The sequence below is a fragment of the Apostichopus japonicus genome, chromosome 18, assembly GCF_037975245.1.
Source record: "Apostichopus japonicus isolate 1M-3 chromosome 18, ASM3797524v1, whole genome shotgun sequence".
NCBI classification, from domain to species: domain Eukaryota; kingdom Metazoa; phylum Echinodermata; class Holothuroidea; order Aspidochirotida; family Stichopodidae; genus Apostichopus; species Apostichopus japonicus.
This window is the reverse complement of record NC_092578.1, coordinates 10,013,007-10,039,725: the sequence shown is the minus strand read 5'-3', so window position 1 is coordinate 10,039,725 and position 26,719 is coordinate 10,013,007. Positions and strand designations below refer to the sequence as shown.

General features: G+C 37.9%; 1 protein-coding gene across 1 annotated transcript in view; it reads left to right on the top strand.

The window, feature by feature from the left end:
* The first annotated feature begins 1,611 nt into the window (after positions 1-1,611).
* The window catches only part of LOC139959153 (uncharacterized), a 31,259-nt gene continuing 6,151 nt past the window's right edge, over positions 1,612-26,719 (top strand). The window contains exons 1-27 of the mRNA XM_071956749.1: positions 1,612-1,639; positions 1,798-1,860; positions 9,623-9,670; positions 9,945-10,340; positions 10,569-10,631; positions 12,241-12,645; positions 12,875-12,937; positions 13,748-13,795; positions 14,070-14,465; positions 14,697-14,759; positions 15,570-15,617; positions 15,892-16,287; positions 16,519-16,581; positions 17,138-17,188; positions 17,392-17,439; positions 17,714-18,109; positions 18,338-18,400; positions 20,006-20,410; positions 20,640-20,702; positions 21,513-21,560; positions 21,835-22,230; positions 22,511-22,573; positions 23,378-23,425; positions 23,700-24,095; positions 24,327-24,389; positions 25,200-25,247; positions 25,786-25,848. Of these exons, the coding sequence (XP_071812850.1) occupies positions 1,612-1,639; positions 1,798-1,860; positions 9,623-9,670; positions 9,945-10,340; positions 10,569-10,631; positions 12,241-12,645; positions 12,875-12,937; positions 13,748-13,795; positions 14,070-14,465; positions 14,697-14,759; positions 15,570-15,617; positions 15,892-16,287; positions 16,519-16,581; positions 17,138-17,188; positions 17,392-17,439; positions 17,714-18,109; positions 18,338-18,400; positions 20,006-20,410; positions 20,640-20,702; positions 21,513-21,560; positions 21,835-22,230; positions 22,511-22,573; positions 23,378-23,425; positions 23,700-24,095; positions 24,327-24,389; positions 25,200-25,247; positions 25,786-25,848 (4,231 nt within the window). The remainder of the gene's footprint in view (positions 1,640-1,797; positions 1,861-9,622; positions 9,671-9,944; positions 10,341-10,568; positions 10,632-12,240; positions 12,646-12,874; positions 12,938-13,747; positions 13,796-14,069; positions 14,466-14,696; positions 14,760-15,569; positions 15,618-15,891; positions 16,288-16,518; positions 16,582-17,137; positions 17,189-17,391; positions 17,440-17,713; positions 18,110-18,337; positions 18,401-20,005; positions 20,411-20,639; positions 20,703-21,512; positions 21,561-21,834; positions 22,231-22,510; positions 22,574-23,377; positions 23,426-23,699; positions 24,096-24,326; positions 24,390-25,199; positions 25,248-25,785; positions 25,849-26,719) is intronic.

Below are 26,719 nucleotides of genomic sequence, written 5' to 3'. Positions count from 1 at the left end.
CCAGACAACTTCAGAAACCACAGAGAAAGCAACCACTACAGCTGGTAAGTAATTTTTATGTGAAGGTTAAGTTTTATGCCGGTAGCATTCGTGAAGATGACGTTTTATTTATTTCATCAAAGCAGTTTGTCGCAGTGATTGTATTATGGGTCATGCAAGAGATTTAACCATCAGGAAAATTCTGAACTAATAGTTACTTCTTGACATCTTTACTAGGAAGTACCTATGCAAAATTGGTCGGAATACACAACATTTAGAATATTGTTCCAATTCATGCCAATAAGTGCGAATATCGTTCCATCCTCATTGCTTTCCAGATACAGTAGTTTGTTCAGTAGATACAGTAGTTTGTTCCCCGTGTGGAGTGTGTTACTTGTAACTTTGGTAGATTCCAGAGAATGGGTTTGTCACAAGTTTGGCAATGATGATTCTGTTACTGTATATTTTACACTCTGTGCTTAGTCAACTTGTCATAATGTCATCTAGTTAAGTTCATTCTCAGTATAGAACGAGGTAGGTTGTACATGAAAACACTGCTCCACTTTGGGTTTAATATTTGGTGTGTACGTTAGTTTTCATGTCTTCTTCAATATCGCAGAAGTAACTACCGAAGGAAAGGATACAACAACAGTTCCGTCAACTACTGAAGGTAAGTGTTAGTGGAAAATTAAATATGTTCAATTATGATGGAGTTTTGAATTTGTCATCATCTTTCAATTACTAACTTTTGTGCTGACCACGGCATCGTGGGCTATGCATGACACTAGTCACTGGAATTTAAATTTGAGACTTAATTCAGTATGTTTGGTGGTTACTTTACTTGCTCTATCTTTGTTAAATATCACAACAGTGACTACTGAAGGAGAAGACACAACTACAGCCCAATCAACTACTGAAGGTAGGTTTTTCAGTCATATATTCTTGCCTACAAGTTCTTGATTTTTCCATATTTTTACCTTCATTATATATGTCCAAACAATGTTGTGGTTCTACTACAAGAATATTTCTTGATACTGCTGAAAATAACCTAGATTTTTGGGTTGTTGTTTCTTGTATCAATGGTGTTTGGATAGTATACACTTTCATCATCAAGTACACGTTGGAACATAGTATAGTACTAAATAGTAATGATAGTACTAATTTCTCATCTCTTGGTTTTTCGTTTCTTACAGTGTGTGTAATCAGAGAAAGCATTGATGACTTTGCCCTCAAACCTTTGGATGACACCGCTGCGCTGTTTGAAGACCTTGACACCAATCTCCAGGCAACTTCCTTTGATGTGTTTGTGCTTGAAGACATCAATGAAAGAATCATGTCGGTGGAGTTGCCGGATGACTTAGAAGATGGTATCAGTGTTGTCTTGGCCTTCAAGGAGAGTGATTCTTCTGAATACCAACTACTACTAGACAGTACTAGCCAGGACCCCATCCGTCTTCAGAAGGGAGACCTACTTTCGGACAACCTGCCAAGTGGAAAGGTAACAGATCTTGTACTGTTGGTGGAAAATAGTGACGATCCAACTGCCGTCAAGGAACTGCTAGAAGAAGGAGCAGTAATTGAAGCATGTGGTAAGTTTCTGCATTTTTGGGGAAGGGGATGGTGTGGTGGGGGATGTCTTGCACAGAGAAAGTAGAACCTGGTTCAGCACAGGACTTGTATTACATATTATGTCGAAGTCCATATACATTTTGTGCCTGTGGCTGACAGATCATATTCAGCTATAACTGCAAAGCATGTGAGGATTCTATACTAATATTACTAAGACATGTTTCTATTGTGTTTTCCCCTTTGCTTTAGTTGAATCAATTACCACCACCCAGACAACTTCAGAAACCACAGAGAAAGCCACCACTACAGCTGGTAAGTAATTTTTATGTGAAGGTCAAGTTTTATGCCGGTAGCATTCGTGAAGATGACGTTTTATTTATTTCATCAAAGCAGTTTGTCGCAGTGATTGTATTTTGGGTCATGCAAGAGATTTAACCATCAGGAAAATTCTGAACTAATAGATACTTCTTGACATCTTTATCAGGAAGTTCCTATGCAAAATTGGTCGGAATACACAACATGTAGAAAAATGTTCCAATTCATGCCAATAAGTGCGAATATCGTTCCATCCTCATTGCTTTCCAGATACAGTAGTTTGTTCAGTAGATACAGTAGTTTGTTCCCCGTGTGGAGTGTGTTACTTGTAACTTTGGTAGATTCCAGAGAATGGGTTTGTCACAAGTTTGGCAATGATGATTCTGATTTAATATTTTTTACTCTCTGTGCTTAGTCAACTTGTCATAATGTCATCTAGTTTTAAGTTCATTCTCAGTATAGAACGAGGTAGGTTGTACATGAAAACACTGCTCCACTTTGGGTTTAATATTTGGTGTGTACGTTAGTTTTCATGTCTTCTTCAATATCGCAGAAGTAACTACCGAAGGAAAGGATACAACAACAGTTCCGTCAACTACTGAAGGTAAGTGTTAGTGGAAAATTAAATATGTTCAAGTATGATCGAGTTTTAAATTTGTCATCATCATTCAATTACTAGCTTTTGTGCTGACCACGGCATTGAGGGCTATGCATGACACTAGTCACTGGAATTTAAATTTGAGACTTAATTCAGTATGTTTGGTGGTTACTTTACTTGCTCTATTCTTTATTAAATATCACAACAGTGACTACTGAAGGAGAAGGCACAACTACAGCTCAGTCAACTACTGAAGGTAGGTTTTTCAGAGAAGTCTGATCCAGTCATATATTCGTGGATACAAATTCTTCATTTTTCCATATCTTTATTACAGTATATGTGTCCAAACAATGTTGTGGTTCTACTACAAGAATATTTCTTGATACTGCTGAAAATAACCTAGATTTTCAGGTTGTTGTTTCTTGTGTCAATGGTGTTTGGATAGGATGCACTTTCATGTCAAGTACACGTTAATTGGAACATTCCATAAACTGTCTATAGCACAGGGCTAGCATTGCAATAGCATGCAATAGCATAATACCACAAGGGGTTGTGTTGATTCTTTATGCTGCATTTCTTGCAATTACTTGATTTGTCATAAATATCTTGCATCAATGATGTACCAGTTAAGCTGTTTGTGAAGAACATTGTACACTCCACTTTCAGTTTAAGGCTGCAATATTTAGTGTGTGTGTTACTTTTTCTGTCTTTATCATATTTCAAGGCAGTAACTACAAATGGACAAACAGCAACAGTTCAGTGACTAAGATTGGCATACTAACGGATAGTGTACAGTACTGGTCTTCTAGCTAGTCCGTTGTTATGACAGTACATGTGATACATCTGAGAGAATTCCATTGTCTATTTTGGACAATGTTACAAACTATTATGAGCAACCACATGTCTTACACTTGAGCATCTGGAGACCACAAATCAGTCAATCTTTAGTCTTAAATCTTTACATGATATAACTGAATTCTCATCTCTGGTTTTTTTTGTTTCTTACAGTATGTGTAACAGCAAACATCAGAGAAAGCATTGATGACTTTGCCCTCAAACCACTGGATGACACCGCTGCGCTGTTTGAAGACCTTGACACCAGTCTCCAGGCAACTTCCTTTGATGTGTTTGTGCTTGAAGACATCAATGAAAGAATCATGTCGGTGGAGTTGCCGGATGACTTAGAAGATGGTATCAGTGTTGTCTTGGCCTTCAAGGAGAGTGATTCTTCTGAATACCAACTAGTACTAGACAGTACTAGCCAGGAGCCCATCCGTCTTCAGAATGGAGACCTACTTTCGGACAACCTGCCAAGTGGAAAGGTAACAGATCTTGTACTGTTGGTGGAAAATAGTGACGATCCAACTGCCGTCAAGGAACTGCTAGAAGAAGGAGCAGTAATTGAAGCATGTGGTAAGTTTCTGCATTTTTGGGGAAGGGGATGGTGTGGTGGGGGATGTCTTGCACAGAGAAAGTAGAACCTGGTTCAGCACAGGACTTCTATTACATATTATGTCGAAGTCCCTAAACTTTTATTTGCCTGTGGCTGACAGATCATATTCAGCTATAACTGCAAAGCATGTGAGGATTCTATACTAATATTACTAAGACATGTTTCTATTGTGTTTTCCCTTTGCTTTAGTTGAATCAATTACCACCACCCAGACAACTTCAGAAACCACAGAGAAAGCAACCACTACAGCTGGTAAGTAATTTTTATGTGGAGGTTAAGTTTTATGCGGGTAGTATTCGTGAAGATGACGTTTCATTTATTTCATCAAAGCTGTTTGTCGCAGTGATTGTATTAAGGGTCATGGAAGAGATTTAATCATGAAAATTCTGAACTAATAGTTGCTTCTTGACAACTTCATCTGGAAGTACCTATGCAAAATTGGTCTGAAATACACAACATTTAGAATAATGTTCCATTTCATGCCAATAAGTGCAAATATCGTTCCATGCTCATTGCTTTCCAGATACAGTAGTTTGTTCAGTAGATACAGTAGTTTGTTCCCCGTGTGGAGTGTGTTGCTTGAAACTTTGGTAGATTCCAGAGAATGGGTTTGTCACAAGTTTGGCAATGATGATTCTGATATTGTATATTTTACACTCTGTGCTTAGTCAACTTGTCATAATGTCATCTAGTTTTAAGTTCATTCTCAGTAATCAACGAGGTAGGTTGAACATGATATCACTGCTCCACTTTCGGATGAATATTTGGTGTGTACGTTAGTTTTCATGTCTTTTTCAATATCGCAGAAGTAACTACCGAAGGAAAGGATACAACAACAGTTCCGTCAACTACTGAAGGTAAGTGTTAGTGGAAAATTAAATATGTTCAAGTATGATGGAGTTTTGAATTTGTCATCATCATTCAATGACTAACTTTTGTGCTGACCGCGGCATTGTGGGCTATGCATGACACTAGTCACTGGAATTTAAATTTGAGACTTAATTCAGTATGTTTGGTGGTTACTTTACTTGCTCTATTCTTTATTAAATATCACAACAGTGACTACTGAAGGAGAAGGCACAACTACAGCTCAGTCAACTACTGAAGGTAGGTTTTTCAGAGAACTCTGATCCAGTCATATATTCTTGCACACAAATTCTTGATTTTTCCATATCTTTACCATCAGTATATATGTCCAAACAATCTTGTGGTTCTACTTCAAGAATATTTCTTGATACTGCTGAAAATAACCTAGATTTTTGGTTGTTATTTCTTGTATCAATGGTGTTTGGATAGGATGCACTTTCATGTCAAGTACACGTTGGAACATTCCATAAACTGTCTATAGCACAGGGCTAGCATGCAATAGCATACAATACCACAATACCACAAGGGCTTGTGTTGATTCTTTTTGCTGCATTTCTTGCAATTACTTGATTCGTCATAATTATCTTGCATCAATGATCTACCAGGTAAGCTGTGTGTGCAGAACATTGTACACTCCACTTTCAGTTTAAGGCTGCAATATTTAGTGTGTGTGTTACTTTTTCTGTCTTTATCATATATCACAGCAGTAACTACAAAGGGACAAACAGCAACAGTTCAGTGACAAAGATTGGCATTCTAAGGGATAGTGTACAGTACTGGTGCTCTAGCTTTTCCTTGTAATGACAGTACATGTGATACATCTGAGAGAATTCCATTGTCTATTTTGGAATGTTACAAAATATTTTGAGCAACCACATGTCTTACACTAGAGCATCTGGAGACCAGAAATCAGTCAATCTTGTGTCTTAAATCTCTACATGATATAACTAACTTCTCGTCTCTGTTTTTTCCTTACAGTGTGTGTAACAGCAAACATCAAAGAGAGCATTGGTGATTTTGTCCTCACACCATTGGAGGACACCAGTGAGCTGTTTGAAGACCTTGACACCAACCTTGAGCCAGATTCCTTTGATGTGTTTGTGCTTGAAGACATCAGTGAGGTGATAATGTCTGTGGAATTGCCAGATGACTTGGGAGATGGTATCAGTGTTGTCTTGGCCTTCAAGGATAGTGATTCTTCTGAATACCAACTAGTACTAGACAGTACTAGCCAGGAGCCCATCAGTCTTCAGAAGGGAGACCTACTTTCGGACAACCTGCCAAGTGGAAAGGTAACAGATCTTGTACTGTTGGTGGAAAATAGTGACGATCCAACTGCCGTCAAGGAACTGCTAGAAGAAGGAGCAGTAATTGAAGCATGTGGTAAGTTCCTGCCTTCTATCTTCAGGAACAAATCCATTTGTGGTCATTCTTCTCGTGGATATGATTCCCTACGATGGGGGCATGTCTTGCACTGAGAAAATAGAATCTGGTTCAGCACAGGACTTCTATAACATATTATGTCATTGTCAATTAGACTGCGTCTTGGAAATAAGTCCATATTCACTTTTTGCCTGTGGCTGACATGATGATATTCAGCTATAACTGCAAAGCATGTGAGGATTCTATACTATAATTACTAAGACATGTTCCTTTTTGTTTTTTCCCCTTTGCTTTAGTTGAATCAATTACCACCACCCAGACAACTTCAGAAACCACAGAGAAAGCAACCACTACAGCTGGTAAGTAATTTTTATGTGGAGGTTAAGTTTTATGCGGGTAGTATTCGTGAAGATGACGTTTTATTTATTTCATCAAAGCAGTTTGTCGCAGTGATTGTATTATGGGTCATGCAAGAGATTTAACCATCAGGAAAATTCTGAACTAATAGTTACTTCTTGACATCTTCATCTAGAAGTTCCTATGCAAAATTGGTCGGAATACACAACATGTAGAAAAATGTTCCAATTCATGCCAATAAGTGCAAATATCGTTCCATCCTCATTGCTTTCCAGATACAGTAGTTTGTTCAGTAGATACAGAATTTGTTCCCCGTGTGGAGTGTGTTACTTGTAACTTTGGTAGATTCCAGAGAATGGGTTTGTCACAAGTTTGGCAATGATGATTCTGATTTAATATTTTTTACTCTCTGTGCTTAGTCAACTTGTCATAATGTCATCTAGTTTTAAGTTCATTCTCAGTATAGAACGAGGTAGGTTGTACATGAAAACACTGCTCCACTTTGGGTTTAATATTTGGTGTGTACGTTAGTTTTCATGTCTTCTTCAATATCGCAGAAGTAACTACCGAAGGAAAGGATACAACAACAGTTCCGTCAACTACTGAAGGTAAGTGTTAGTGGAAAATTAAATATGTTCAATTATGATGGAGTTTTGAATTTGTCATCATCTTTCAATTACTAACTTTTGTGCTGACCACGGCATCGTGGGCTATGCATGACACTAGTTACTGGAATTTAAATTTGAGACTTAATTCAGTATGTTTGGTGGTTACTTTACTTGCTCTATTCTTTATTAAATATCACAACAGTGACTACTGAAGGAGAAGGCACAACTACAGCTCAGTCAACTACTGAAGGTAGGTTTTTCAGAGAACTCTGATCCAGTCATATATTCTTGCACACAAATTCTTGATTTTTCCATATCTTTACCATCAGTATATATGTCCAAACAATCTTGTGGTTCTACTTCAAGAATATTTCTTGATACTGCTGAAAATAACCTAGATTTTTGGTTGTTATTTCTTGTATCAATGGTGTTTGGATAGGATGCACTTTCATGTCAAGTACACGTTGGAACATTCCATAAACTGTCTATAGCACAGGGCTAGCATGCAATAGCATGCAATACCACAATACCACAAAGGCTTGTGTTGATTCTTTTTGCTGCATTTCTTGCAATTACTTGATTCGTCATAATTATCTTGCATCAATGATCTACCAGGTAAGCTGTGTGTGCAGAACATTGTACACTCCACTTTCAGTTTAAGGCTGCAATATTTAGTGTGTGTGTTACTTTTTCTGTCTTTATCATATATCGCAGCAGTATAACTACAAAGGGACAAACAGCAACAGTTCAGTGACAAAGATTGGCATTCTAAGGGATAGTGTACAGTACTGGTGCTCTAGCTTTTCCTTGTAATGACAGTACATGTGATACATCTGAGAGAATTCCATTGTCTATTTTGGAATGTTACAAAATGTTTTGAGCAACCACATGTCTTACACTAGAGCATCTGGAGACCAGAAATCAGTCAATCTTGTGTCTTAAATCTCTACATGATATAACTAACTTCTCGTCTCTGTTTTTTCCTTACAGTGTGTGTAACAGCAAACATCAAAGAGAGCATTGGTGATTTTGTCCTCACACCATTGGAGGACACCAGTGAGCTGTTTGAAGACCTTGACACCAACCTTGAGCCAGATTCCTTTGATGTGTTTGTGCTTGAAGACATCAGTGAGGTGATAATGTCTGTGGAATTGCCAGATGACTTGGGAGATGGTATCAGTGTTGTCTTGGCCTTCAAGGATAGTGATTCTTCTGAATACCAACTAGTACTAGACAGTACTAGCCAGGAGCCCATCAGTCTTCAGAATGGAGACCTACTTTCGGACAACCTGCCAAGTGGAAAGGTAACAGATCTTGTATTGTTGGTGAAAAATAGTGACGATCCAACTGCCGTCAAGGAACTGCTAGAAGAAGGAGCAGTAATTGAAGCATGTGGTAAGTTTCTGCGTTTTTAGGGAAGCGGATGGTGTGGTGGGGGATGTCTTGCACAGAGAAAGTAGAACCTGGTTCAGCACAGGACTTCTATTACATATTATGTCGAAGTCCAAAAACATTTTTTTGCCTGTGGCTGACAGATCATATTCAGCTATAACTGCAAAGCATGTGAGGATTCTATACTAATATTACTAAGACATGTTTCTATTGTGTTTTCCCTTTGCTTTAGTTGAATCAATTACCACCACCCAGACAACTTCAGAAACCACAGAGAAAGCAACCACTACAGCTGGTAAGTAATTTTTATGTGAAGGTTAAGTTTTATGCCGGTAGCATTCGTGAAGATGACGTTTTATTTATTTCATCAAAGCAGTTTGTCGCAGTGATTGTATTATGGGTCATGCAAGAGATTTAACCATCAGGAAAATTCTGAACTAATAGTTACTTCTTGACATCTTTACTAGGAAGTACCTATGCAAAATTGGTCGGAATACACAACATTTAGAATATTGTTCCAATTCATGCCAATAAGTGCGAATATCGTTCCATCCTCATTGCTTTCCAGATACAGTAGTTTGTTCAGTAGATACAGTAGTTTGTTCCCCGTGTGGAGTGTGTTACTTGTAACTTTGGTAGATTCCAGAGAATGGGTTTGTCACAAGTTTGGCAATGATGATTCTGTTACTGTATATTTTACACTCTGTGCTTAGTCAACTTGTCATAATGTCATCTAGTTAAGTTCATTCTCAGTATAGAACGAGGTAGGTTGTACATGAAAACACTGCTCCACTTTGGGTTTAATATTTGGTGTGTACGTTAGTTTTCATGTCTTCTTCAATATCGCAGAAGTAACTACCGAAGGAAAGGATACAACAACAGTTCCGTCAACTACTGAAGGTAAGTGTTAGTGGAAAATTAAATATGTTCAATTATGATGGAGTTTTGAATTTGTCATCATCTTTCAATTACTAACTTTTGTGCTGACCACGGCATCGTGGGCTATGCATGACACTAGTCACTGGAATTTAAATTTGAGACTTAATTCAGTATGTTTGGTGGTTACTTTACTTGCTCTATCTTTGTTAAATATCACAACAGTGACTACTGAAGGAGAAGACACAACTACAGCCCAATCAACTACTGAAGGTAGGTTTTTCAGTCATATATTCTTGCCTACAAGTTCTTGATTTTTCCATATTTTTACCTTCATTATATATGTCCAAACAATGTTGTGGTTCTACTACAAGAATATTTCTTGATACTGCTGAAAATAACCTAGATTTTTGGGTTGTTGTTTCTTGTATCAATGGTGTTTGGATAGTATACACTTTCATCATCAAGTACACGTTGGAACATAGTATAGTACTAAATAGTAATGATAGTACTAATTTCTCATCTCTTGGTTTTTCGTTTCTTACAGTGTGTGTAATCAGAGAAAGCATTGATGACTTTGCCCTCAAACCTTTGGATGACACCGCTGCGCTGTTTGAAGACCTTGACACCAATCTCCAGGCAACTTCCTTTGATGTGTTTGTGCTTGAAGACATCAATGAAAGAATCATGTCGGTGGAGTTGCCGGATGACTTAGAAGATGGTATCAGTGTTGTCTTGGCCTTCAAGGAGAGTGATTCTTCTGAATACCAACTACTACTAGACAGTACTAGCCAGGACCCCATCCGTCTTCAGAAGGGAGACCTACTTTCGGACAACCTGCCAAGTGGAAAGGTAACAGATCTTGTACTGTTGGTGGAAAATAGTGACGATCCAACTGCCGTCAAGGAACTGCTAGAAGAAGGAGCAGTAATTGAAGCATGTGGTAAGTTTCTGCATTTTTGGGGAAGGGGATGGTGTGGTGGGGGATGTCTTGCACAGAGAAAGTAGAACCTGGTTCAGCACAGGACTTGTATTACATATTATGTCGAAGTCCATATACATTTTGTGCCTGTGGCTGACAGATCATATTCAGCTATAACTGCAAAGCATGTGAGGATTCTATACTAATATTACTAAGACATGTTTCTATTGTGTTTTCCCTTTGCTTTAGTTGAATCAATTACCACCACCCAGACAACTTCAGAAACCACAGAGAAAGCCACCACTACAGCTGGTAAGTAATTTTTATGTGAAGGTCAAGTTTTATGCCGGTAGCATTCGTGAAGATGACGTTTTATTTATTTCATCAAAGCAGTTTGTCGCAGTGATTGTATTTTGGGTCATGCAAGAGATTTAACCATCAGGAAAATTCTGAACTAATAGATACTTCTTGACATCTTTATCAGGAAGTTCCTATGCAAAATTGGTCGGAATACACAACATGTAGAAAAATGTTCCAATTCATGCCAATAAGTGCGAATATCGTTCCATCCTCATTGCTTTCCAGATACAGTAGTTTGTTCAGTAGATACAGTAGTTTGTTCCCCGTGTGGAGTGTGTTACTTGTAACTTTGGTAGATTCCAGAGAATGGGTTTGTCACAAGTTTGGCAATGATGATTCTGATTTAATATTTTTTACTCTCTGTGCTTAGTCAACTTGTCATAATGTCATCTAGTTTTAAGTTCATTCTCAGTATAGAACGAGGTAGGTTGTACATGAAAACACTGCTCCACTTTGGGTTTAATATTTGGTGTGTACGTTAGTTTTCATGTCTTCTTCAATATCGCAGAAGTAACTACCGAAGGAAAGGATACAACAACAGTTCCGTCAACTACTGAAGGTAAGTGTTAGTGGAAAATTAAATATGTTCAAGTATGATCGAGTTTTAAATTTGTCATCATCATTCAATTACTAGCTTTTGTGCTGACCACGGCATTGAGGGCTATGCATGACACTAGTCACTGGAATTTAAATTTGAGACTTAATTCAGTATGTTTGGTGGTTACTTTACTTGCTCTATTCTTTATTAAATATCACAACAGTGACTACTGAAGGAGAAGGCACAACTACAGCTCAGTCAACTACTGAAGGTAGGTTTTTCAGAGAAGTCTGATCCAGTCATATATTCGTGGATACAAATTCTTCATTTTTCCATATCTTTATTACAGTATATGTGTCCAAACAATGTTGTGGTTCTACTACAAGAATATTTCTTGATACTGCTGAAAATAACCTAGATTTTCAGGTTGTTGTTTCTTGTGTCAATGGTGTTTGGATAGGATGCACTTTCATGTCAAGTACACGTTAATTGGAACATTCCATAAACTGTCTATAGCACAGGGCTAGCATTGCAATAGCATGCAATAGCATAATACCACAAGGGGTTGTGTTGATTCTTTATGCTGCATTTCTTGCAATTACTTGATTTGTCATAAATATCTTGCATCAATGATGTACCAGTTAAGCTGTTTGTGAAGAACATTGTACACTCCACTTTCAGTTTAAGGCTGCAATATTTAGTGTGTGTGTTACTTTTTCTGTCTTTATCATATTTCAAGGCAGTAACTACAAATGGACAAACAGCAACAGTTCAGTGACTAAGATTGGCATACTAACGGATAGTGTACAGTACTGGTCTTCTAGCTAGTCCGTTGTTATGACAGTACATGTGATACATCTGAGAGAATTCCATTGTCTATTTTGGACAATGTTACAAACTATTATGAGCAACCACATGTCTTACACTTGAGCATCTGGAGACCACAAATCAGTCAATCTTTAGTCTTAAATCTTTACATGATATAACTGAATTCTCATCTCTGGTTTTTTTTGTTTCTTACAGTATGTGTAACAGCAAACATCAGAGAAAGCATTGATGACTTTGCCCTCAAACCACTGGATGACACCGCTGCGCTGTTTGAAGACCTTGACACCAGTCTCCAGGCAACTTCCTTTGATGTGTTTGTGCTTGAAGACATCAATGAAAGAATCATGTCGGTGGAGTTGCCGGATGACTTAGAAGATGGTATCAGTGTTGTCTTGGCCTTCAAGGAGAGTGATTCTTCTGAATACCAACTAGTACTAGACAGTACTAGCCAGGAGCCCATCCGTCTTCAGAATGGAGACCTACTTTCGGACAACCTGCCAAGTGGAAAGGTAACAGATCTTGTACTGTTGGTGGAAAATAGTGACGATCCAACTGCCGTCAAGGAACTGCTAGAAGAAGGAGCAGTAATTGAAGCATGTGGTAAGTTTCTGCATTTTTGGGGAAGGGGATGGTGTGGTGGGGGATGTCTTGCACAGAGAAAGTAGAACCTGGTTCAGCACAGGACTTGTATTACATATTATGTCGAAGTCCCTAAACTTTTATTTGCCTGTGGCTGACAGATCATATTCAGCTATAACTGCAAAGCATGTGAGGATTCTATACTAATATTACTAAGACATGTTTCTATTGTGTTTTCCCTTTGCTTTAGTTGAATCAATTACCACCACCCAGACAACTTCAGAAACCACAGAGAAAGCCACCACTACAGCTGGTAAGTTATTTTTATGTGAAGGTGAAGTTTTATGCCGGTAGCATTCGTGAAGATGACGTTTTATTTATTTCATCAAAGCAGTTTGTCGCAGTGATTGTATTATGGGTCATGCAAGAGATTTAACCATCAGGAAAATTCTGAACTAATAGTTAATTCTTGACATCTTTATCAGGAAGTACCTATGCAAAATTGGTCGGAATACACAACATGTAGAAAAATGTTCCAATTCATGCCAATAAGTGCAAATATCGTTCCATCCTCATTGCTTTCCAGATACAGTAGTTTGTTCAGTAGATACAGTAGTTTGTTCCCCGTGTGGAGTGTGTTACTTGTAACTTTGGTAGATTCCAGAGAATGGGTTTGTCACAAGTTTGGCAATGATGATTCTGTTATTGTATATTTTACACTCTGTGCTTAGTCAACTTGTCATAATGTCATCTAGTTTTAAGTTCATTCTCAGTATAGAACGAGGTAGGTTGTACATGAAAACACTGCTCCACTTTGGGTTTAATATTTGGTGTGTACGTTAGTTTTCATGTCTTCTTCAATATCGCAGAAGTAACTACCGAAGGAAAGGATACAACAACAGTTCCGTCAACTACTGAAGGTAAGTGTTAGTGGAAAATTAAATATGTTCAATTATGATGGAGTTTTGAATTTGTCATCATCTTTCAATTACTAACTTTTGTGCTGACCACGGCATCGTGGGCTATGCATGACAGTAGTCACTGGAATTTAAATTTGAGACTTAATTCAGTATGTTTGGTGGTTACTTAATACTTGCTCTATCTTTGTTAAATATCACAACAGTGACTACTGAAGGAGAAGACACAACTACAGCCCAATCAACTACTGAAGGTAGGTTTTTCAGTCATATATTCTTGCCTACAAGGTCTTGATTTTTCCATATTTTTACCTTCATTATATATGTCCAAACAATGTTGTGGTTCTACTACAAGAATATTTCTTGATACTGCTGAAAATAACCTAGATTTTTGGGTTGTTGTTTCTTGTATCAATGGTGTTTGGATAGTATACACTTTCATCATCAAGTACACGTTGGAACATAGTATAGTACTAAATAGCACTGATAGTACTAATTTCTCATCTCTTGGTTTTTCGTTTCTTACAGTGTGTGTAATCAGAGAAAGCATTGATGACTTTGCCCTCAAACCTTTGGATGACACCGCTGCACTGTTTGAAGACCTTGACACCAATCTCCAGGCAACTTCCTTTGATGTGTTTGTGCTTGAAGACATCAATGAAAGAATCATGTCGGTGGAGTTGCCGGATGACTTAGAAGATGGTATCAGTGTTGTCTTGGCCTTCAAGGAGAGTGATTCTTCTGAATACCAACTACTAGTAGACAGTACTAGCCAGGAGCCCATCCGTCTTCAGAAAGGAGACCTACTTTCGGACAACCTGCCAAGTGGAAAGGTAACAGATCTTGTACTGTTGGTGGAAAATAGTGACGATCCAACTGCCGTCAAGGAACTGCTAGAAGAAGGAGCAGTAATTGAAGCATGTGGTAAGTTTCTGCATTTTTGGGGAAGGGGATGGTGTGGTGGGGGATGTCTTGCACAGAGAAAGTAGAACCTGGTTCAGCACAGGACTTCTATTACATATTATGTCGAAGTCCCTTAACATTTTTTTGCCTGTGGCTGACAGATCATATTCAGCTATAACTGCAAAGCATGTGAGGATTCTATACTAATATTACTAAGACATGTTTCTATTGTGTTTTTTGCCTTTGCTTTAGTTGAATTAATTACCACCACCCAGACAACTTCAGAAACCACAGAGAAAGCCACCACTACAGCTGGTAAGTTATTTTTATGTGAAGGTCAAGTTTTATGCCGGTAGCATTCGTGAAGATGACGTTTTATTTATTTCATCAAAGCAGTTTGTCGCAGTGATTGTATTATGGGTCATGCAAGAGATTTAACCATCAGGAAAATTCTGAACTAATAGTTAATTCTTGACATCTTTATCAGGAAGTACCTATGCAAAATTGGTCGGAATACACAACATGTAGAAAAATGTTCCAATTCATGCCAATAAGTGCAAATATCGTTCCATCCTCATTGCTTTCCAGATACAGTAGTTTGTTCAGTAGATACAGTAGTTTGTTCCCCGTGTGGAGTGTGTTACTTGTAACTTTGGTAGATTCCAGAGAATGGGTTTGTCACAAGTTTGGCAATGATGATTCTGTTATTGTATATTTTACACTCTGTGCTTAGTCAACTTGTCATAATGTCATCTAGTTTTAAGTTCATTCTCAGTATAGAACGAGGTAGGTTGTACATGAAAACACTGCTCCACTTTGGGTTTAATATTTGGTGTGTACGTTAGTTTTCATGTCTTCTTCAATATCGCAGAAGTAACTACCGAAGGAAAGGATACAACAACAGTTCCGTCAACTACTGAAGGTAAGTGTTAGTGGAAAATTAAATATGTTCAATTATGATGGAGTTTTGAATTTGTCATCATCATTCAATTACTAACTTTTGTGCTGACCACGGCATCGTGGGCTATGCATGACAGTAGTCACTGGAATTTAAATTTGATACTTAATTCAGTATGTTTGGTGGTTACTTAATACTTGCTCTATCTTTGTTAAATATCACAACAGTGACTACTGAAGGAGAAGACACAACTACCGCCCAATCAACTACTGAAGGTAGGTTTTTCAGTCATATATTCTTGCCTACAAGGTCTTGATTTTTCCATATTTTTACCTTCATTATATATGTCCAAACAATGTTGTGGTTCTACTACAAGAATATTTCTTGATACTGCTGAAAATAACCTAGATTTTTGGGTTGTTGTTTCTTGTATCAATGGTGTTTGGATAGTATACACTTTCATCATCAAGTACACGTTGGAACATAGTATAGTACTAAATAGTAATGATAGTACTAATTTCTCATCTCTTGGTTTTTCGTTTCTTACAGTGTGTGTAATCAGAGAAAGCATTGATGACTTTGCCCTCAAACCTTTGGATGACACCGCTGCGCTGTTTGAAGACCTTGACACCAATCTCCAGGCAACTTCCTTTGATGTGTTTGTGCTTGAAGACATCAATGAAAGAATCATGTCGGTGGAGTTGCCGGATGACTTAGAAGATGGTATCAGTGTTGTCTTGGCCTTCAAGGAGAGTGATTCTTCTGAATACCAACTAGTACTAGACAGTACTAGCCAGGAGCCCATCCGTCTTCAGAATGGAGACCTACTTTCGGACAACCTGCCAAGTGGAAAGGTAACAGATCTTGTACTGTTGGTGGAAAATAGTGACGATCCAACTGCCGTCAAGGAACTGCTAGAAGAAGGAGCAGTAATTGAAGCATGTGGTAAGTTTCTGCATTTTTGGGGAAGGGGATGGTGTGGTGGGGGATGTCTTGCACAGAGAAAGTAGAACCTGGTTCAGCACAGGACTTCTATTACATATTATGTCGAAGTCCCTTAACATTTTTTTGCCTGTGGCTGACAGATCATATTCAGCTATAACTGCAAAGCATGTGAGGATTCTATACTAATATTACTAAGACATGTTTCTATTGTGTTTTTTGCCTTTGCTTTAGTTGAATTAATTACCACCACCCAGACAACTTCAGAAACCACAGAGAAAGCCACCACTACAGCTGGTAAGTTATTTTTATGTGAAGGTCAAGTTTTATGCCGGTAGCATTCGTGAAGATGACGTTTTATTTATTTCATCAAAGCAGTTTGTCGCAGTGATTGTATTTTGGGTCATGCAAGAGATTTAACCATCAGGAAAATTCTGAACTAATAGTTAATTCTTGACATCTTTATCAGGAAGTACCTATGCAAAATTGGTCGGAATACACAACATGTAGAAAAATGTTCCAATTCATGCCAATAAGTGCAAATATCGTTCCATCCTCATTGCTTTCCAGATACAGTAGTTTGTTCAGTAGATACAGTAGTTTGTTCCCCGTGTGGAGTGTGTTACTTGTAACTTTGGTAGATTCCAGAGAATGGGTTTGTCACAAGTTTGGCAATGATGATTCTGTTATTGTATATTTTACACTCTGTGCTTAATCAACTTGTCATAATGTCATCTAGTTTTAAGTTCATTCTCAGTATAGAACGAGGTAGGTTGTACATGAAAACACTGCTCCACTTTGGGTTTAATATTTGGTGTGTACGTTAGTTTTCATGTCTTCTTCAATATCGCAGAAGTAACTACCGAAGGAAAAGATACAACAACAGTTCCGTCAACTACTGAAGGTAAGTGTTAGTGGAAAATTAAATATGTTCAATTATGATGGAGTTTTGAATTTGTCATCATCTTTCAATTACTAACTTTTGTGCTGACCACGGCATCGTGGGCTATGCATGACAGTAGTCACTGGAATTTAAATTTGATACTTAATTCAGTATGTTTGGTGGTTACTTAATACTTGCTCTATCTTTGTTAAATATCACAACAGTGACTACTGAAGGAGAAGACACAACTACAGCCCAATCAACTACTGAAGGTAGGTTTTTCAGTCATATATTCTTGCCTACAAGGTCTTGATTTTTCCATATTTTTACCTTCATTATATATGTCCAAACAATGTTGTGGTTCTACTACAAGAATATTTCTTGATACTGCTGAAAATAACCTAGATTTTTGGGTTGTTGTTTCTTGTATCAATGGTGTTTGGATAGTATACACTTTCATCATCAAGTACACGTTGGAACATAGTATAGTACAAAATAGCACTGATAGTACTAATTTCTCATCTCTTGGTTTTTCGTTTCTTACAGTGTGTGTAATCAGAGAAAGCATTGATGACTTTGCCCTCAAACCTTTGGATGACACCGCTGCACTGTTTGAAGACCTTGACACCAATCTCCAGGCAACTTCCTTTGATGTGTTTGTGCTTGAAGACATCAATGAAAGAATCATGTCGGTGGAGTTGCCAGATGACTTAGAAGATGGTATCAGTGTTGTCTTGGCCTTCAAGGAGAGTGATTCTTCTGAATACCAACTAGTACTAGACAGTACTAGCCGGGAGCCCATCAGTCTTCAGAAGGGAGACCTACTTTCGGACAACCTGCCAAGTGGAAAGGTAACAGATCTTGTACTGTTGGTGGAAAATAGTGACGATCCAACTGCCGTCAAGGAACTGCTAGAAGAAGGAGCAGTAATTGAAGCATGTGGTAAGTTTCTGCATTTTTGGGGAAGGGGATGGTGTGGTGGGGGATGTCTTGCACAGAGAAAGTAGAACCTGGTTCAGCACAGGACTTGTATTACATATTATGTCGAAGTCCATATACATTTTGTGCCTGTGGCTGACAGATCATATTCAGCTATAACTGCAAAGCATGTGAGGATTCTATACTAATATTACTAAGACATGTTTCTATTGTGTTTTCCCTTTGCTTTAGTTGAATCAATTACCACCACCCAGACAACTTCAGAAACCACAGAGAAAGCCACCACTACAGCTGGTAAGTAATTTTTATGTGAAGGTCAAGTTTTATGCCGGTAGCATTCGTGAAGATGACGTTTTATTTATTTCATCAAAGCAGTTTGTCGCAGTGATTGTATTTTGGGTCATGCAAGAGATTTAACCATCAGGAAAATTCTGAACTAATAGATACTTCTTGACATCTTTATCAGGAAGTTCCTATGCAAAATTGGTCGGAATACACAACATGTAGAAAAATGTTCCAATTCATGCCAATAAGTGCGAATATCGTTCCATCCTCATTGCTTTCCAGATACAGTAGTTTGTTCAGTAGATACAGTAGTTTGTTCCCCGTGTGGAGTGTGTTACTTGTAACTTTGGTAGATTCCAGAGAATGGGTTTGTCACAAGTTTGGCAATGATGATTCTGATTTAATATTTTTTACTCTCTGTGCTTAGTCAACTTGTCATAATGTCATCTAGTTTTAAGTTCATTCTCAGTATAGAACGAGGTAGGTTGTACATGAAAACACTGCTCCACTTTGGGTTTAATATTTGGTGTGTACGTTAGTTTTCATGTCTTCTTCAATATCGCAGAAGTAACTACCGAAGGAAAGGATACAACAACAGTTCCGTCAACTACTGAAGGTAAGTGTTAGTGGAAAATTAAATATGTTCAAGTATGATCGAGTTTTAAATTTGTCATCATCATTCAATTACTAGCTTTTGTGCTGACCACGGCATTGAGGGCTATGCATGACACTAGTCACTGGAATTTAAATTTGAGACTTAATTCAGTATGTTTGGTGGTTACTTTAGTTGCTCTATTCTTTATTAAATATCACAACAGTGACTACTGAAGGAGAAGGCACAACTACAGCTCAGTCAACTACTGAAGGTAGGTTTTTCAGAGAACTCTGATCCAGTCATATATTCGTGGATACAAATTCTTCATTTTTCCATATCTTTATTACAGTATATGTGTCCAAACAATGTTGTGGTTCTACTACAAGAATATTTCTTGATACTGCTGAAAATAACCTAGATTTTCAGGTTGTTGTTTCTTGTGTCAATGGTGTTTGGATAGGATGCACTTTCATGTCAAGTACACGTTGGAACATTCCATAAACTGTCTATAGCACAGGGCTAGCATTGCAATAGCATGCAATAGCATAATACCACAAGGGGTTGTGTTGATTCTTTATGCTGCATTTCTTGCAATTACTTGATTTGTCATAAATATCTTGCATCAATGATCTACCAGTTAAGCTGTTTGTGAAGAACATTGTACACTCCACTTTCAGTTTAAGGCTGCAATATTTAGTGTGTGTGTTACTTTTTCTGTCTTTATCATATGTCACAGCAGTAACTACAAATGGACAAACAGCAACAGTTCAGTGACTAAGATTGGCATACTAACGGATAGTGTACAGTACTGGTCTTCTAGCTAGTCCGTTGTTATGACAGTACATGTGATACATCTGAGAGAATTCCATTGTCTATTTTGGACAATGTTACAAACTATTATGAGCAACCACATGTCTTACACTTGAGCATCTGGAGACCACAAATCAGTCAATCTTTAGTCTTAAATCTTTACATGATATAACTGAATTCTCATCTCTGGTTTTTTTTGTTTCTTACAGTATGTGTAACAGCAAACATCAGAGAAAGCATTGATGACTTTGCCCTCAAACCACTGGATGACACCGCTGCGCTGTTTGAAGACCTTGACACCAGTCTCCAGGCAACTTCCTTTGATGTGTTTGTGCTTGAAGACATCAATGAAAGAATCATGTCGGTGGAGTTGCCGGATGACTTAGAAGATGGTATCAGTGTTGTCTTGGCCTTCAAGGAGAGTGATTCTTCTGAATACCAACTAGTACTAGACAGTACTAGCCAGGAGCCCATCCGTCTTCAGAATGGAGACCTACTTTCGGACAACCTGCCAAGTGGAAAGGTAACAGATCTTGTACTGTTGGTGGAAAATAGTGACGATCCAACTGCCGTCAAGGAACTGCTAGAAGAAGGAGCAGTAATTGAAGCATGTGGTAAGTTTCTGCATTTTTGGGGAAGGGGATGGTGTGGTGGGGGATGTCTTGCATAGAGAAAGTAGAACCTGGTTCAGCACAGGACTTCTATTACATATTATGTCGAAGTCCCTAAACTTTTATTTGCCTGTGGCTGACAGATCATATTCAGCTATAACTGCAAAGCATGTGAGGATTCTATACTAATATTACTAAGACATGTTTCTATTGTGTTTTCCCTTTGCTTTAGTTGAATCAATTACCACCACCCAGACAACTTCAGAAACCACAGAGAAAGCCACCACTACAGCTGGTAAGTAATTTTTATGTGGAGGTTAAGTTTTATGCCGGTAGCATTCGTGAAGATGACGTTTTATTTATTTCATCAAAGCAGTTTGTCGCAGTGATTGTATTATGGGTCATGCAAGAGATTTAACCATCAGGAAAATTCTGAACTAATAGTTAATTCTTGACATCTTTATCAGGAAGTACCTATGCAAAATTGGTCGGAATACACAACATGTAGAAAAATGTTCCAATTCATGCCAATAAGTGCAAATATCGTTCCATCCTCATTGCTTTCCAGATACAGTAGTTTGTTCAGTAGATACAGTAGTTTGTTCCCCGTGTGGAGTGTGTTACTTGTAACTTTGGTAGATTCCAGAGAATGGGTTTGTCACAAGTTTGGCAATGATGATTCTGTTATTGTATATTTTACACTCTGTGCTTAGTCAACTTGTCATAATGTCATCTAGTTTTAAGTTCATTCTCAGTATAGAACGAGGTAGGTTGTACATGAAAACACTGCTCCACTTTGGGTTTAATATTTGGTGTGTACGTTAGTTTTCATGTCTTCTTCAATATCGCAGAAGTAACTACCGAAGGAAAGGATACAACAACAGTTCCGTCAACTACTGAAGGTAAGTGTTAGTGGAAAATTAAATATGTTCAATTATGATGGAGTTTTGAATTTGTCATCATCTTTCAATTACTAACTTTTGTGCTGACCACGGCATCGTGGGCTATGCATGACAGTAGTCACTGGAATTTAAATTTGATACTTAATTCAGTATGTTTGGTGGTTACTTAATACTTGCTCTATCTTTGTTAAATATCACAACAGTGACTACTGAAGGAGAAGACACAACTACAGCCCAATCAACTACTGAAGGTAGGTTTTTCAGTCATATATTCTTGCCTACAAGGTCTTGATTTTTCCATATTTTTACCTTCATTATATATGTCCAAACAATGTTGTGGTTCTACTACAAGAATATTTCTTGATACTGCTGAAAATAACCTAGATTTTTGGGTTCTTGTTTCTTGTATCAATGGTGTTTGGATAGTATACACTTTCATCATCAAGTACACGTTGGAACATAGTATAGTACTAAATAGCACTGATAGTACTAATTTCTCATCTCTTGGTTTTTCGTTTCTTACAGTGTGTGTAATCAGAGAAAGCATTGATGACTTTGCCCTCAAACCTTTGGATGACACCGCTGCACTGTTTGAAGACCTTGACACCAATCTCCAGGCAACTTCCTTTGATGTGTTTGTGCTTGAAGACATCAATGAAAGAATCATGTCGGTGGAGTTGCCAGATGACTTAGAAGATGGTATCAGTGTTGTCTTGGCCTTCAAGGAGAGTGATTCTTCTGAATACCAACTACTAGTAGACAGTACTAGCCAGGAGCCCATCCGTCTTCAGAAAGGAGACCTACTTTCGGACAACCTGCCAAGTGGAAAGGTAACAGATCTTGTACTGTTGGTGGAAAATAGTGACGATCCAACTGCCGTCAAGGAACTGCTAGAAGAAGGAGCAGTAATTGAAGCATGTGGTAAGTTTCTGGATTCTATCTACAGGAACATATCTCATTTGTGGTCATTCTTCTAGTTGATATGATTTTTGGGGAAGGGGATGGTGTTGTGGGGGATGTCTTGCACAGAGAAAGTAGAACCTGGTTCAGCACAGGACTTGTATTACATATTATGTCGAAGTCCATATACATTTTTTGCCTGTGGCTGACAGATCATATTCAGCTATAACTGACAAGCATGTGAGGATTCTATACTAATATTACTAAGACATGTTTCTATTGTGTTTTCCCTTTGCTTTAGTTGCATCAATTACCACCACCCAGACAACTTCAGAAACCACAGAGAAAGCCACCACTACAGCTGGTAAGTAATTTTTATGTGAAGGTTAAGTTTTATGCCGGTAGCATTCGTGAAGATGACGTTTTATTTATTTCATCAAAGCAGTTTGTCGCAGTGATTGTATTATGGGTCATGCAAGAGATTTAACCATCAGGAAAATTCTGAACTAATAGTTACTTCTTGACATCTTCATCTAGAAGTTCCTATGCAAAATTGGTCGGAATACACAACATGTAGAAAAATGTTCCAATTCATGCCAATAAGTGCGAATATCGTTCCATCCTCATTGCTTTCCAGATACAGTAGTTTGTTCAGTAGATACAGAATTTGTTCCCCGTGTGGAGTGTGTTACTTGTAACTTTGGTAGATTCCAGAGAATGGGTTTGTCACAAGTTTGGCAATGATGATTCTGATTTAATATTTTTTACTCTCTGTGCTTAGTCAACTTGTCATGTCATCTAGTTTTAAGTTCATTCTCAGTATAGAACGAGGTAGGTTGTACATGAAAACACTGCTCCACTTTGGGTTTAATATTTGGTGTGTACGTTAGTTTTCATGTCTTCTTCAATATCGCAGAAGTAACTACCGAAGGAAAGGATACAACAACAGTTCCGTCAACTACTGAAGGTAAGTGTTAGTGGAAAATTAAATATGTTCAATTATGATGGAGTTTTAAATTTGTCATCATCTTTCAATTACTAACTTTTGTGCTGACCACGGCATCGTGGGCTATGCATGACAGTAGTCACTGGAATTTAACTTTGATACTTAATTCAGTATGTTTGGTGGTTACTTTACTTGCTCTATCTTTGTTAAATATCACAACAGTGACTACTGAAGGAGAAGACACAACTACCGCCCAATCAACTACTGAAGGTAGGTTTTTCAGTCATATATTCTTGCCTACAAGGTCTTGATTTTTCCATATTTTTACCTTCATTATATATGTCCAAACAATGTTGTGGTTCTACTACAAGAATATTTCTTGATACTGCTGAAAATAACCTAGATTTTTGGGTTGTTGTTTCTTGTATCAATGGTGTTTGGATAGTATACACTTTCATCATCAAGTACACGTTGGAACATAGTATAGTACTAAATAGTAATGATAGTACTAATTTCTCATCTCTTGGTTTTTCGTTTCTTACAGTGTGTGTAATCAGAGAAAGCATTGATGACTTTGCCCTCAAACCTTTGGATGACACCGCTGCGCTGTTTGAAGACCTTGACACCAATCTCCAGGCAACTTCCTTTGATGTGTTTGTGCTTGAAGACATCAATGAAAGAATCATGTCGGTGGAGTTGCCGGATGACTTAGAAGATGGTATCAGTGTTGTCTTGGCCTTCAAGGAGAGTGATTCTTCTGAATACCAACTAGTACTAGACAGTACTAGCCAGGAGCCCATCCGTCTTCAGAATGGAGACCTACTTTCGGACAACCTGCCAAGTGGAAAGGTAACAGATCTTGTACTGTTGGTGGAAAATAGTGACGATCCAACTGCCGTCAAGGAACTGCTAGAAGAAGGAGCAGTAATTGAAGCATGTGGTAAGTTTCTGCATTTTTGGGGAAGGGGATGGTGTGGTGGGGGATGTCTTGCACAGAGAAAGTAGAACCTGGTTCAGCACAGGACTTCTATTACATATTATGTCGAAGTCCCTTAACATTTTTTTGCCTGTGGCTGACAGATCATATTCAGCTATAACTGCAAAGCATGTGAGGATTCTATACTAATATTACTAAGACATGTTTCTATTGTGTTTTTTGCCTTTGCTTTAGTTGAATTAATTACCACCACCCAGACAACTTCAGAAACCACAGAGAAAGCCACCACTACAGCTGGTAAGTTATTTTTATGTGAAGGTCAAGTTTTATGCCGGTAGCATTCGTGAAGATGACGTTTTATTTATTTCATCAAAGCAGTTTGTCGCAGTGATTGTATTATGGGTCATGCAAGAGATTTAACCATCAGGAAAATTCTGAACTAATAGTTAATTCTTGACATCTTTATCAGGAAGTACCTATGCAAAATTGGTCGGAATACACAACATGTAGAAAAATGTTCCAATTCATGCCAATAAGTGCAAATATCGTTCCATCCTCATTGCTTTCCAGATACAGTAGTTTGTTCAGTAGATACAGTAGTTTGTTCCCCGTGTGGAGTGTGTTACTTGTAACTTTGGTAGATTCCAGAGAATGGGTTTGTCACAAGTTTGGCAATGATGATTCTGTTATTGTATATTTTACACTCTGTGCTTAGTCAACTTGTCATAATGTCATCTAGTTTTAAGTTCATTCTCAGTATAGAACGAGGTAGGTTGTACATGAAAACACTGCTCCACTTTGGGTTTAATATTTGGTGTGTACGTTAGTTTTCATGTCTTCTTCAATATCGCAGAAGTAACTACCGAAGGAAAGGATACAACAACAGTTCCGTCAACTACTGAAGGTAAGTGTTAGTGGAAAATTAAATATGTTCAATTATGATGGAGTTTTGAATTTGTCATCATCTTTCAATTACTAACTTTTGTGCTGACCACGGCATCGTGGGCTATGCATGACAGTAGTCACTGGAATTTAAATTTGATACTTAATTCAGTATGTTTGGTGGTTACTTAATACTTGCTCTATCTTTGTTAAATATCACAACAGTGACTACTGAAGGAGAAGACACAACTACCGCCCAATCAACTACTGAAGGTAGGTTTTTCAGTCATATATTCTTGCCTACAAGGTCTTGATTTTTCCATATTTTTACCTTCATTATATATGTCCAAACAATGTTGTGGTTCTACTACAAGAATATTTCTTGATACTGCTGAAAATAACCTAGATTTTTGGGTTGTTGTTTCTTGTATCAATGGTGTTTGGATAGTATACACTTTCATCATCAAGTACACGTTGGAACATAGTATAGTACTAAATAGTAATGATAGTACTAAAAATAGTGACGATCCAACTGCCGTCAAGGAACTGCTAGAAGAAGGAGCAGTAATTGAAGCATGTGGTAAGTTTCTGCATTTTTGGGGAAGGGGATGGTGTGGTGGGGGATGTCTTGCACAGAGAAAGTAGAACCTGGTTCAGCACAGGACTTCTATTACATATTATGTCGAAGTCCCTTAACATTTTTTTGCCTGTGGCTGACAGATCATATTCAGCTATAACTGCAAAGCATGTGAGGATTCTATACTAATATTACTAAGACATGTTTCTATTGTGTTTTTTGCCTTTGCTTTAGTTGAATTAATTACCACCACCCAGACAACTTCAGAAACCACAGAGAAAGCCACCACTACAGCTGGTAAGTTATTTTTATGTGAAGGTCAAGTTTTATGCCGGTAGCATTCGTGAAGATGACGTTTTATTTATTTCATCAAAGCAGTTTGTCGCAGTGATTGTATTATGGGTCATGCAAGAGATTTAACCATCAGGAAAATTCTGAACTAATAGTTAATTCTTGACATCTTTATCAGGAAGTACCTATGCAAAATTGGTCGGAATACACAACATGTAGAAAAATGTTCCAATTCATGCCAATAAGTGCAAATATCGTTCCATCCTCATTGCTTTCCAGATACAGTAGTTTGTTCAGTAGATACAGTAGTTTGTTCCCCGTGTGGAGTGTGTTACTTGTAACTTTGGTAGATTCCAGAGAATGGGTTTGTCACAAGTTTGGCAATGATGATTCTGATTTAATATTTTTTTCTCTCTGTGCTTAGTCAACTTGTCATAATGTCATCTAGTTTTAAGTTCATTCTCAGTATAGAACGAGGTAGGTTGTACATGAAAACACTGCTCCACTTTGGGTTTAATATTTGGTGTGTACGTTAGTTTTCATGTCTTCTTCAATATCGCAGAAGTAACTACCGAAGGAAAGGATACAACAACAGTTCCGTCAACTACTGAAGGTAAGTGTTAGTGGAAAATTAAATATGTTCAAGTATGATCGAGTTTTAAATTTGTCATCATCATTCAATTACTAGCTTTTGTGCTGACCACGGCATTGAGGGCTGTGCATGACACTAGTCACTGGAATTTAAATTTGAGACTTAATTCAGTATGTTTGGTGGTTACTTTAGTTGCTCTATTCTTTATTAAATATCACAACAGTGACTACTGAAGGAGAAGGCACAACTACAGCTCAGTCAACTACTGAAGGTAGGTTTTTCAGA